General features: G+C 44.3%; 2 protein-coding genes and 1 non-coding gene across 3 annotated transcripts in view; all 3 read right to left on the bottom strand.

Annotated features, from left to right (window-relative positions):
- Positions 1 to 825: 825 nt before the first annotated feature.
- LOC123416994 (uncharacterized tatC-like protein ymf16) lies at positions 826 to 3,922 on the bottom strand. Its single transcript, XM_045106850.1, has one exon. The coding sequence runs from the start codon at positions 2,358 to 2,360 to the stop codon at positions 1,545 to 1,547; it is 816 nt and encodes a 271-aa protein (XP_044962785.1). The 5' UTR covers positions 2,361 to 3,922; the 3' UTR covers positions 826 to 1,544.
- A 5,129-nt stretch (positions 3,923 to 9,051) lies between these two features.
- The window catches only part of LOC123416996 (NADH-ubiquinone oxidoreductase chain 1-like), a 5,221-nt gene continuing 416 nt past the window's right edge, over positions 9,052 to 13,856 (bottom strand). The window contains exon 1 of the mRNA XM_045106851.1: positions 9,052 to 13,856. This exon is cut by the window's right edge and continues 416 nt beyond it. Coding sequence (XP_044962786.1) covers positions 10,551 to 10,922 — 372 coding nt within the window. The 5' untranslated portion in view covers positions 10,923 to 13,856 and the 3' untranslated portion in view covers positions 9,052 to 10,550.
- TRNAP-UGG lies at positions 12,193 to 12,267 on the bottom strand. Its single transcript has one exon. It is a non-coding gene; the product is annotated as a tRNA-Pro (tRNA).

The raw sequence follows: 13,856 nt of genomic DNA, 5'->3' as shown, positions 1-13,856 counted from the left end.
CTGTCGATGCAGGCAATAATAGATAGATTTCTGTACATAGTTGGGCCCAGGCTAAGAAATAAATAATAAATGGATTCCTCCCCCTTTAGCATATGCTTATGTAGCACTCCTATTTGGAATAAGCTTATGGGCAAATACTAGAATATGCTTTTCTCCATTCGGAGATTTATATTCTTTCTCCTTATTTTGGAAAATAAGTTTTTAAGCAAGTGAGCAAGCCATACCATTCATCCTCCACCTCCTCGTCCATGAAGTCCGTTGACTTTCTTTTTCCGGTAAAGGCAGCATATGCCCTAAGAGCCTATTTTTCCACATCAAGAGGAAAGGAATCAGTCCCACACACAACCCCAAAAGAATAAACTGGATGGACCCCTATTCGCGCGCCTATGGACCGATGGTTCCCAACCAGTAACTAGTGCCCCCCCTATGGACCACTCCTATGTAACTCCAACAGAAAAGGGAGAAAGAATATAAATGGAATATTATGGGCTTGCTCACCCTAAGCAACTGAAGGAAACTCGTATAGAAATACAGGTTTTGCTTCCGCATAAGAAAGGTCGCTACAAAGCTGGCTCACAGCAGTTCTCTCCTCTAGAGTGTAAAATCATGGATGGAGCTTGATGCAGCAGCCACTAGATTCCTACCTTTAGTGCTTGCCAATGGATGGTCCTTCTTTCCCTTCCGATACAGAAAAACGATTTATTGGCCTTCTCACTAGTGGTCCCAATCCTTGACTCCAGTATGTATCTCATATCAGGTGCCCTACTCCTTTTTATAGATAGATGCGTCTGGAGACTGATAACGCTTGTGATCTCTTTCTTTTTCTATTGGTTAAGGAATGCTAATAATGAAATAACTGATAGAGCTGCTAATGGATTTCATGTCCCTCTTGATCTCCATTCTCATTGGACGTTTTGACTTAGTAGCTATGTGATTTTTCACTTTGATCCGCGTACTTTATTTCTTCTTTCACTACTTCCTTTCGTCTCTCTTCTTCGGGCCCTGTATTGGGAACCATTCTTTTCCCGGTTCCCATTAGAATAGCATTCCTTCCATTCTGCCAACCAACCATATCTCTTATCCCTAGCTCGGCTCTTTTAGAACCAATTTCCATCTTTCCACTGACAGCTGCGAAGAGCTCCCCTTCACTAGGTATGGTTGTTTTTGGTTCATAATGGTGGTCTAGGAGAACCCGAAACTAGAGCACACACGGGATATGCATTTTTTTCTATGGTTTGTGATTGTTGCAACCACCTGTCTCTCTTTTTTTTTTACTTTATCAGATATTTCATAAAACGAACTCTCTATGGATCCCCACCATAGAAGGGCAACAAGAGCTAATGGACTCAGTTAGGGCAACAGATGATAACGACTCGTCAGGTTCGAACTGACATTATTTATATACTCAGACCTATATTCCATGAAGGAGTCGCGAAACTTCTGTTAGGTTCTTATCTGAGATTCCGTCTATACGGAGCATATGTTGGTTTAGAATTGCTCGGGAATTCATTGATAGTGACTTTTTAAGTTCTAGGTTTTCTAGTCTACTCCTCTTTTTTCTCGATCGAGCCGCTTTCCCTCATTCTACTCGTCCAGCCCTCTTCACGAACTTGTACAATCAATGCCACAAAGATAGCAAACTCGATTATCGAATATATAAGGAAAGGGGCGACGGTTTGGCACCAGATATCCGGGGGTGTGGAAAGAGCAGCTGTGAAAAGCGGAAAAACCATCAAAAAACGACGATTGCTCGTGAAGGTTTCCACAGAAAGACCCCTTGGTTCTGGCAAACAGATCACAATTACAGGTACCTGGGAGCATACCGATGGAATGAACAAAATACGAACAGTTAACATAATATAGTCATAGATCTTAGGTTGTAACTTGATCATGAGCGAATTTGTTGATGTTGCACCCACGAAGTATGGAAAGTGCCAAACATTGGGAACTACCCGGGGAGGAGTTAGGAGCAGGAACAAGGAGAAGCGAGAACCACTTAAATGGAGGATTCTATTGTATTTCTGCCTTTGTTCCCCATAGCAACTGGGGATCGAAAAGCACCAAATTTGATGACTTATTAAGGGAAAGACGAAGTAAGAGCATGCTATTGAAGACGTTGCAACATATGTCGGGGGGGCCTCCGTTGATTGTGTACAAACAAAATACGAGTCCAAAGGTAGGGTAATAAAGGGTTTAGCTAATGGAGAAATTGACTCTTCCGGGAACCAGTAACGCGTAAACCATGTCAAACCAAGACCGATCAATATCCGAACGGAACGGATTCGAACTTCTCCTAGAAAAGTTTCCGGTGCGAAATTCAAAAAAATGAGTAATTCAAAGGAAAAATGAATTTGAGGCATGCGCCGGACTGAAGAGACTGATTCCTTTCTCCGGGACCTTTTCTTTGTTTGCGTCAGAGAATCCCGCACCCTGTTTGCAATCAATGCAAATTAACATTGCTCAAGACCCCGAGAAGGCCCTGATAGAAGTGGGACCGTCTCTTCTGAGCTTTGAAGTCCCTTTTCCATTTCCGTAATTCCTTTACGACAAAATCCCCTGCTAATCCCCCAGCACGCAGTTGTCCAACCTGGGTTTTTAGATAGTGGTTGATTGCCCTGGATTCGTAACTACTACCCTCGCCCCCCCAACATCTTTTTATTACGATTCGCTCATTTTGAAGGTTCGTTCTGCTTTTGGTCTTCAAGAAATTCAGAATATTTCTGAATTCCCGTTTTTGCGCTGGGTCAAGCGTGTCCCCCTCCAGAAAATCCGTAATGGGATCGTCCTGAGCAGGCGGGGCGTCCTGAGCAGGTGGGGGTCCAGAATCAATTCCAAAGTCCAGTGCCAACTTCATGATCAAAATCAACTATCGCCTTCTCGGGACTCGACCTGGAACTTCTTTCACTTTAATATGCCTCGTTCAATGAGAAAGCATCTGATCGAAGAGCAGCACTAAAGAAGCACGCTAGACTTCCTACTTTTTGGGTTTTTAAGGTGACCGATGCCTTTCAAAAGTGTGCTTTGGGCCCATCCTTAGTACTTGACGCAGAATGGAGCTAGTTATCCATTTTCAAAAGCGGATTCGGTGGTTCAAGAAGTAGAATTATGCATAGATTGCCGAAAGAAAGACGAATAAAGACGAATGGAAAGGCCTGTGGACATGACCAAAACAAGGGCTAGTAGCACTTTTCTCAGGAATTGCCCCTGCAGACGGAGGACAAAGGGTTTTCATCTCGCGAAGAATCAGCAGTTGTGTTGTATATTGACTAAGCTAAATACCATTTTCACTACTTTTGGCCACAGGCGAGATAGAGTTTTTTCTTGAAATTGAGTTCGGACCGATTACTCATAGAAAATGACTACAAAGCAAGGCGAAAGCATGGAGAATTCAATACTGACGAGAAGGTATTAGTTAGTGGGTGCAAACGAGCTTTTCCAACCAAGCTAGCGTGTGATTGCGATGAAATACTTTTGGGCGGGGCATTACCGATACTAAGATGAAATTCGAAATGAGAAAGGGCTTCGAGCCTCATGCTTTCCTGTTTTATTTGGTTGGGAAATGGCTCTTTCCTGATCTCTTTTTGAAATAATTCTATCTCTGTTTGCTAAGTATGTCAATTTCTCCTTAGTAACAAGGCCAAAACCGGGGTTTTACAAGTTTTGACTCATTTTTGACCCGTTTGGATCATCCCGATCGTGCCGCCGTGGAGTCTTATCTTTGTCTGGCTCCGATCTCTGGAAGCGATTAAACTTCTTCTGCGGGTTATTCTTCTACTGCTTATTGCCGGACCCTTCTTTCCTCTTATACGGATTGGGAAAGTATTTCTATTATACGTATATTCTTAAACACATGACACCTTAGGCGCACACTTTATTCGGACAGTGGGGCACGATGCTCTAAAAGAACTTATTGAAAAAAAACATAGCGGTAACGGCTGTTTTAGAAAGCACCTCTTCCTTTCCTGAAACTCAAACAACCTACTAGGCTACTAAAAGGCTAATCCAGACGAAGAAGATAGCGAGAAAACGACTCCTCAAGCCGAAGTAAGGGCGGGACCATCTTCTTTTCTGACCGTTTGGAGCTGCTCACAAGGCCTAAACCTTCCTGTAATCCCTGGAGCTTCGTCAGAGCCTTTTCCTTCCCCACAGGCCAGAGCTCAATTTACCTTCGCCACAGCTCTAAAATAAGGAGAATCAGCTCAAGATAAAAGGGCTCGCACTCAATTGATCCGGGTCAACACTTCCTGTATCTGGTTTCGGCTTTATTTTGACTCCTTGTAGGGGCTCATGACAGTCCTGTAGGGGATCCAAAGGCTTTCGAGCAGTAGCGGCAGCGGGGCGGGAGAGTTGGTTATTCAATTGATCCTCTGATGTTGGCCCTTCTGCATCATCCAGCAAGGCTCGGAAGTCTGAGCTATTAAGGTGCGGTTGACGGATAAGAGGCCTTCGATATGTTAAGGGAGAGAGGGGAGAGTCATTCCAGAGTTGGGTGGGAATCGTTGATAGAAATTTGGATTTTCCCTGAGGTACGATAGCGTCTGAACTAAAGAAAGGGAATATGGAAAGTGAATGTGGTAAAGGATACCAAGAGTAGGTTCCCTGAATGATTTTTAGGCGTCTTTTCTTTGAACAAATAAATCTATAAATAAAATTGGATGGATCTTCCACCTATGCTATGAGTGAATCTTATCATCACTGGCGAGTGGTATCGTATCACCGTCTTCGTCCTGAAAACATCTGCAGAGCTAAGCCAGTGTAGGCTTTGACACTACTTATATTCGCTACAAGTATTACACTCGCTTCGCTACACTCTTCTCTTATGCTTCGCGCTTCGCATAGGCTAAATAAGCCGCTCATCCCTGGCGAATCCTACCCACATAGGAATGCGGAACCATCGGGGAAAGGCAAAACATATTCAATCCCAGGAGAGAAGTCACTGGTTCGATAGGACCAGGGAGAGGACCCTGATCACCTTGCCAACGAATTCAAGGCCTTAGGAAAATCATCCTACAATGGACCGTAGGGACTGAGAACGAAGAAGACATAAAAATAAGGTTAGGGGGGATAAAAAGAAAACCTCCTCCCATTCAAAGTCGTCTTCAAGTACCTTTTTGATTCTTTACCGAGTATGGATGGATCAACTATAGGTTCGAGTTTAGCCAAGATACGTACACGGCTAAGTGTATGAAAATCCAAGAGAGAATCATAAAATCTAAAAGCTAGGAAGGAGAAGACCGGGTGATTGAATATGACTTGCTAACAGATCCTACTCTTCCTTAAGCGCTAGTTCTATTCACGATGGTTCAGTTTCGAGAGCAGCTAAAGTAGTTACCTAATAAGATAGATGAATATTCCACGATCTACGATTATAAAAATCTTCTTATAGAAGTCTAGTTCTTTCTTCTTTTAGAAAAGGAAGTCTTGCTCTCCTTTCTTGCCGCTACTTGCGTTGCGAGCCAATCTTCAAACTGTTACGGAGAAGTCGTTTACTGATTAGCTGCTTGAACGTGGAAATATTTCGGCATATCTGCTCTTAGGTTAGTACGAGAACTCGACTCTACTCGTGCTATAGTCGAGGATGTACTTATACTACCCTAAAGAGGGATCAATTAATGGGGTGCATTTTTCTTAGGGCAATTCTAGGCAAGACCTTGAATCACAGGGTTTGTTCCTGGCAACCCAGCATTCTTTATCTTGGCGTAGATTGGTGTGATGGGACGGATGCCGTGAAAAAGCTTTTTTCTTTGACCGGAATCAACAGGTGTGAACCCATCTAGGATGAGTCAAACATAGGGGGAAGGGCCTCCTGGCAATATCCGGCATACTAGTAATCGATTATTTGGCCTTTTGCGATCGAACAACCTATGAACAGTTGTAGCCTACATAACCTACCTACCCAGACCAAGGGAAGAAGGTATCAGATCACTGTAGTTCTAGACCCCTTTTTTCAAATAAAGGAAGTGACAACGTTTGCCCGAAGAGGTTGAATCAATAGTAAGAAGATACCACCCAGGCACAGAATCCGAAATAACAATCAGGAATAGGACTAGGAGAATGAGGTCTAATTTACGGAGTCAAGCTGTAATTGGGCTTAGTGCTCCGATTGCGCCTTAGGACTAGGACTGATAGGTAAATGCCCCTTACTCAACCAATGAAGGCGGGTAGGGCTTTTCTTTCTTTTGTTTAGGATTGGCAAGAGGATGGCTGCCTCGGCTTCAAAGCTGTTAGAGAATGCGCTCTTATCACTACAGGGACGCGAGAGAAATTCCTCGAAGGTAGTATTAAAGGGATGGGGCATTACCGGTGTTAGCGACGAAGGGATTGTTTGCAAGAGAAGGTTGCCCTGTTAAGATACGAACAGGGGGCATGCCACGCATAATAGTAAAAAAAGGGCAGAGAAGAGGATTGAGGGACAGAAGGAGCTGGAGGCCAACAAGGAATAGAAGAAGCTGTTCCACTCGTAGCTCTTCTTCTTTTTTTAAAGCTTAACTCACATTTCGGGAGCGGATGCTGCTCGAGCTAAAGATATGCCCCCAACTCTTGAACAGCTCTCACTTGCCTTGGCCGATAGCTTAGATGACCGACCGTTAGGCATGGTTACCAATGATTTCACAGTATATATCTTGTTTGGTGAGCCAACCGGCTTCACCCGAGGATGAAGGTAGTAGAACAAAGAGGAGCCGCATCTTTTCCTGGCCGGAGAGGAATCAAGGTCCATCTCATTAAGGCCGAACATTTAGTCTCGTTCCCGATAACAATAGGGAACATCTGGTCTTGTTTGGTTTTTCTTTCAAGGATTTTGTCTTTCTTGCAATTCTGCGAACTTTGAATGCATCATTTCCTCCATTTCTCGGAACTTATCGCGGAATCTAGGCCCACTAGGACTCGGCGGGATTTCTGGTAAATCAAGCTCTCTCAGGGGTGGAAGCCAGCCCCCACTACTCGATGTTATCACTCTGCAGGATTCGACAATGGATTTGTCTTCCTCAGTCTCTTCGAACTTTTCCAATCCTGCTATTTTCCCCCAGTCTTCTTGAGTAATATGATCCCTGAGGGTCAATCCTTTCCCTTCCCCCCTTTGCCCTTTCAAATGAAAAAGAACTACCAATGCAAAAAAATGAAATGAAATGAACAATTGCTACTTCTTTATTAAATTACACCGAAAAGAAAGTCTGTAAAAAACAAGAGCCAACCTAAAACTTAACTACCCCTTGCCCTCCCACTGAACCCTTCTTTCTATCCAAAAAAAGGAAGAGCGCACCAAAAAAAAAAAGAATCCAGAAAAAACTCCGCAACTTACGCTCTCATTGCAGCGGCACCTGTTAAAGTGGCGGCAAGAAAGAAAAGACCAAAAAGAAGGTTTTTTTAATACCTCTGACGAACCGAACCAAGCAGTCTGATCATCCTTGCCCGTCCCCCTCTTCTGTCAACCGTTGAAAGAGCATAGCCCAGGAATGAACCATATCGATCCAAGGTTGCAAGGAAAGAAGAAAGGTAAACCAGACCATAGGAATCTTCTGATGAAGTCAATCAGAGAGGACGGTTAGGTTCTTTGTTGCCTCATCTGCTTAGCTTATAGAATTACACGGTTTATCACGATAGACATTCCAATCAATGGTTGGACGATCAATACCATCGAACTATTCCATTCCACTGCTGAATGACGGAAACGGAAGCTTTTTCTTACTGATGGACTGATCCTGGGAGTTCAGACTGACGGTTAGATGGTTGTTCGCTTGTGTGCTTATTTTCCTTCCCCACTCAAAAACAAGTGTTACAGAATGTTCTTCAATTCAAATAGGTATGATCCCGTCCATCCTTCCAGAGCTAGGCACCTGCTTCAGAATGAGAATCTTCGACAGAGATCGTTCCTTCAGTTTAGCAATCAATTAGATCCATACTGACTTAGCTTGAAGCATGGCTTGCCGTTTCGAGGCTCGATGCTACTCTTGGGAACATTATTGATACATCGACTTTCAAGCATCTCGTAGTTGAGCGGTACTGCCATCAACAGTACCAAGATGGAAAGGGACTGCTGAACATGGATAGAACGAGAGTCGAACTCGCATGTCTCTCTTTTCCTGTTAGTTAGGAAAGAAAGCCGATATAAACAGCTCCATATTAGCGAATTGCCTCTGACTACTCTTCCCAGGCTGGTCAAACTATAGGATTCCCATTCACTTAGTAAACTTATTGGACAGACGGGTCAACCACTTGACCGAGGAGAGTAAGGTTCGTCACCACAGTCCCGATAGAAGGTCGAGTTTAAAAACAAACCGAAGACAAAGCAACGAATGAAAGGAAGGACGGCTCGCTTCGCTTTACAACCAGGGCGGGTCTCGCTGCCGGATCAATGCGCAGGACGCACGATCTACAAACAACAATAGAGAGCCAACCAAGAACGAAAGAACCTGGAAACAAACCCGCGAGCGAATACCAAACAGAGTAAGAAGGAGGAAGGGCCGAAGGCGGCTTACTAAGCGAGAAGGCTCCAAGCAATAACGCATTAGAAGGGAGCTTGCTGCTTTGCAACCTAAGCGGTATAGCTAAGCTTACTCATCAAGGGCCGATAGATAGAGCTGCTCTTGTTGCTAATGGAGAAAGATTGGAGTGAAGTTTAGTATGCTTTCTAAGATCAGAGGAGGAAAAGAATGAAGGTGTGGGCGGGAAGGAGGAGGCAAGGCCCCCTCAATGTGTATTCGACTACTCATTACGGAACCACCGATTGATCCGATTAGACTTCCCGCGGGGTAGCGCGGGGAACTTGCTGAATCAACTCCTTGGAATCGGAGGCCTGACTGAGGGTCAATCCTATGGTAACCTCAACCTAGGAATGCCTGTTTCACTTCCTTGACAGAGCCAACTGAGATGCTCTGTCTCGATGTTGACCTAACATGGATTGATTCTAAATTATGAATCAAAAATCCTGATCTCGCAAAGGATCCGCAATAGCTGTGTGTACTCGAGGACTCTTAGGGAAAGAAAAGCACTTTTCTCTCTCAGCAGTTAGACCGGCTATGGGTGGGTTGGTTATATACTGCGCCTTCCTTCTTCGAACCTTTTGGTATGTATTGCCCCCTAACTATAGATCAGATCCACCGGACCAGAAACTCAATTCCGCACTGCTGCTGAGTCGTCGGACTTATCCACCTCAGGGATTCGTGGAATTTCCGTTTTTGAATTGCGTTGGGGGAAATCTACCAAAGCTAGGCAGATAGATAGACTCCTTTCCCGCTGCTAAGGGAGAGCAAGAAACTAAATCAAATGATTGTTTTTTTTCACCAGCGCCCTTTTTTGCGGGTACTAAGAGTCCTCTCACTACCAACCAGCAGACATCATCATCTGGCTGGGTCTTGCCGGTATCAACAACGAGAAAGAAGAACCAAATGGAAACAGCAACTAACTATGGCTCTTGGCCCAGACAACGTCCTAGGCGTAGGGGAGATCAAAACAAGAAGTCACGCCTAGACGACGACGCCCGTCCTGGGCTGCAGTAAGTAGATCGAGAGGTCGTTCCGCCCCTTGTCCCCGAAGATGGGTAATATGTTCTCATACAATGTTGCTCCAACTTTTTTCTAGAGGGCCTAGCTGGCGAGCGATCCCAGTCCGCGGCAGAGAACAAGACAGCAAGCGAGCGTACCTTTGTTCGCTTCTTTTCCACCAAGCACAGAAGTTTAAGGAGAACTGTAGGTCGGTGGCTACCTAAGGAAACTCCGATTCGATCCGCCCCCCCGGCTGGGAGGCATCTACCTCATCCCGATCACAAGGAGAGGTTCACCATGATGGGGGGTCAGGTACTTTAATTCTTTGCGTTCCGGAAAGAATGAAATGCATAGGGGACCATCCTTTTTTTTGCGGCATGCTCTCTGATTTACGGATTCGCAGGGGGCCGAGGGCCAACCTTAGTTGACTGACAATGACAAAGGCTTGCGAAACAAAGTAGCGCCTTTGAAATGGAATCTTAATTAACTATCAGTGGTGCGAAGCAGCTTAGCCCCGGGGAGCTAAAGGTTATACCTTTGTAAGCGAACTGTGGTTCTTCTATGTAGGGTATTCCTCCTTTACTCTCTTAATTAACGTCGAGCTAAGTGACTTTGTGTAGCGTAGTAGAATGAAGGCTACGTACGCACCGACACTCTCTTATCCCTAAGCCTCTTCGCTAACTCGCTCGCCTACAAAAATGAGTAGGCGAGGCTAGGCAAACTCAGCCGCTGACTTTGACTGTACTGTAGTAGACTTTCTAGCCTTTTATTTTAGAACCCTTTCTCATGTTCTTTCATCCATCAAGTAGGCGAACCGTCAGGTCCTTAGTAGCGTTGACAAAGAAGAAGAGCCGGTGAAAAAAAAAAAAGAAAGCTAGAATTTCCAATAGTGAGACCAGCTTGACAAGCTACCTTTCCTCTTGATATGAGGTGCGAAGAGAAACATCTCTTTTTTATGACTTCCACTTCTCGATCCCGGCCCGGAAAAGTGACCGACCCCTTGATGAATGAAAGAAAGGGTTTATGAGCCCTAGCCCTGTAAGCCCACACCTGTGTAGAGTAGATCGTTCAACACCTGCGGCACAAACCCATTTTTGACCAATTGGTCCGTATATCATAGGCGACCGAACGGCCGCCCCCCGTCTTACTAGACCAACCTGCTATAATTATTCCATAAACACCTAGCGAAGATATGGCAAACAAATAAAGTAGCCCTATGTTCGGATCTGACAATACCATACCATAATCAAAAGGTACAACGGCCCAAGCGACCAGACTTAACATAAATGTAGCCACTGGAGCCATTCTAAAAAGGGAGAAATTAGCACTACTTGGTGAAATAGGTTCTTTTAGAATCAATTTCAAACCATCTGCTAGAGGTTGTAACAATCCGAACGATCCCACTACATCAGGACCCTTTCGACGTTGCACAAAAGCCATTACTTTACGTTCAGCTAGCACTAAAAAGGCTACTCCTAGTAGAAGTGGTAGAATTAAACAAAGTATTTCCGCTGGAACAGCTATGTACGTTTTCGATTTTCTATTCACTCATGATCGGGCCTGACCTGGTCGACCCGATCAAACTATTTCACTTATGATCTGGCCTGGTTGACCCAATCATGATATTGAAGGATGGGACCTTTTATCGAAAAACTCCGGATCCCGAGAAGTTTTGAAGATGGTGCTCCTGTTACGTTACTTCGAATGGAATCCTCACTTGACTAAGCATAAGCGAAAACGTGGCTGAGAGTAAGCAATCCCCTTTCCTAGTGGTTGAGTCATGATCAGAAATATTGCGAAAGAAAGTGAAATGTCCTATCGTCGTCCCAATTTGGGTAATCCACGATGTCTCCATTTTATGTATCCATCTTGACTCGTTTTCGGTGTATCGATAGTTCGTTGTATTACACTTTGAACTAACCTAGAGGCCGTGCTTAGGCGAAAATCGATATCAGTGAAGTAATCCCGGAACTCTAGAAATCGTGAAGAATTTATTCCATTCCATTTTGTTAAATATCGCGAATATAGTGGAAAAAACTCTAGAACATTCCTTTGAATGGAATTGTTCATTGGGTTCGACTTGTTGTTCGACAAAATAGAAAGCTGTCTCTCGTATGTTATTGTAAGGTGATTCATTCATAATATTTCTTATGTGCGGTTTCAAGATGCTAAAAAAGTAGATTTGGTAATCGGCTTTTGAGCTCCATTATGTGGACTTCATCAATTTGTGAATTATGGACTTGGCGGTAGTGGTCAATACTAACTGCACCGTCTAAATGCTCCCTGACCAAGTTTGCGTACTCGTCAGGGTTGAGTTGAGGGGGCAGCCCGTGCGCTAATTGGGCTTCGAGGTGGCTATACGCGAAAAAAGCTCGCTTTCTACTGAGGCCTGTTCTGTCCTAAACTGTTCCAGAATGTTATTTGTTTCATAGGAAGATTCCAAAAGCACATTGATGCCGAAAGAATCTTCGGAACCGGTGGAGAGGCTATTCTGATTGAAGGCTAGACAAATAACATGACTGAGGTATGTAAATAAAACCTGTGAAATAGCTATATAATATGATATAAATATAGAAGAATACCAAAGATAATGGATTGCAAAATAAGCTTTTTAGCTTTCTTTTTCTTTTGTGCGCGCTTTTCGCCTGCCTTCCCGACCACGGATAGGCTACGGGGCTTTGCACTTCGGCCCCATTGTGTGAATACCACATCAAGGTGACAGGATTCGAACCTATGGCCCTCTGTACCCAAAACAGATGCGCTGACCAGACTGCGCTACACCTCGTCTCCCCCTCAGAACATATGGATCTACCCGATCCATAAAGAAAAGAACCACCGCTTTTAGGAAATTTTTACAATTCTCTTTCACTTGCATTTTCTTTCGTGAAGGCTCGCTCTCGTTCTTCTTACATCTTGCCCTTTTTTCTTTCGAATTGTATCTGTGGCTACTGCTGTTTTGCCAGTCTGTCTGTCCCCAATAATGAACTCTCGCTGACCGCGCCCTATAGGGATCATCGAATCGATAGCAATTCTAAATGTTTGAAGGGGTTCATATACAGAACGCCTGGAAATTCTACCCGGAGCAGGAGATTCAATTAAGCGAGATTCCGAAGCTACAATTTCGCCTCTCCCATCAATAGGTTTAGCCAGAGCATTTATAACACGACCCAAGTTATATACGCTCACGGGTATCTGAGCAATTCTTCCTGTTGCTTTTACAAAACTTCCCTCTTGATGCTAAACCATAGCTCTAACTGAGTCAAATTCCACAATTTCTAAGAACGATATGCTTTTTTGCATTTTCCACTGTGAAAGCTTCTCTCAATCCCTCCCTAGTCCTTTCTTTCCTGGGCACAGGCTTACCTGGTTGACCGCCCACATTCATTCATTGTTCGTTCTGTTGTGGAATCGAACCACAGAGCTAGCGCAATTGGGATTTAGAGTCCCATGCGTGAAACTAAAGAGGATTTTCAGTCCTCTGCTCTACCAGCCAGAACCTAGAAGGACACTTCACACCCGATTTGACACAGCTAGACTGGAAACACTGCTTGTCAAGAGCACAGACCCCAGTATAGAATACTTTTTTGAGTATGTTGGTAAGGTCCGGTCATCCGCTTCTGTGCTTGCACTTCTGCGTAACTAGGGGTGCAAGTCCAGTACAGCGTACTTTCATAATTGAATCAAAAGCGTCGATACATGAAAAATCTCTATATACGATATTTATGACACAGAATGTTGTTCTTTCAACATGATTCCTCAACAATTTTTTCATTGTAACTGACTCTCCGTTCTCTCCGTTCCACTTTGGTTTTCGACTAATAATTACCATGATGAATTTCTCTTACTGCTTGGTTCCGCATTGGATTTTGGAAACTTTTGTTTAGAAAGTGGTGTCACGACCGTGGGGATCAAATGGATGGTTCAGGAAAGTCTAGTGAAGCGGCACGGTCTAATCATATAGATGACCATAGTGGTATGGTTCCATAGAAAACTACTGGAGGCCATTACCGCCACCGAAATGGTTTCCATGCTCCGTTGGATGATTTGACGATATCGCAGTATCAAGCTAGAACGGTTTCAATTTGTAGGACGGGAAAGAAACCTCATCCTTTGGTGCACACTAACCGATGAAGCTCAACCCTCTCTCGAACTGAGCTATTTCCGCTTTTTCTAACAAAAAGTTCGAGTAGTTCAGTGAAAAAACGGTCAAGCTTTCTTCCATCCTTCCTAGCTCCTCGAGCTTGCACCCGCTCGACGCCTTTTTCATTGTTCGTTCTGAGGTGGATTTGAACCACTCTCTCCGTTTGGATTTCGAGTCCAAAAGGCCCGGCGAAAGAGGATTTTCAGTCCTATGCCCGCTGCCAGCCAGAACCA

Source organism: Hordeum vulgare, unplaced genomic scaffold (genome assembly GCF_904849725.1).
Source record: "Hordeum vulgare subsp. vulgare unplaced genomic scaffold, MorexV3_pseudomolecules_assembly, whole genome shotgun sequence".
NCBI classification, from domain to species: domain Eukaryota; kingdom Viridiplantae; phylum Streptophyta; class Magnoliopsida; order Poales; family Poaceae; genus Hordeum; species Hordeum vulgare.
This window is presented reverse-complemented; position numbering and strand designations above follow the sequence as displayed.

Excerpts from the sequence above, each read along its gene's own strand:
- LOC123416994 (XM_045106850.1), bottom strand. The coding sequence starts at position 2,360 with ATGCCTCAAATTCATTTTTCCTTTGAATTACTCATTTTTTTGAATTTC.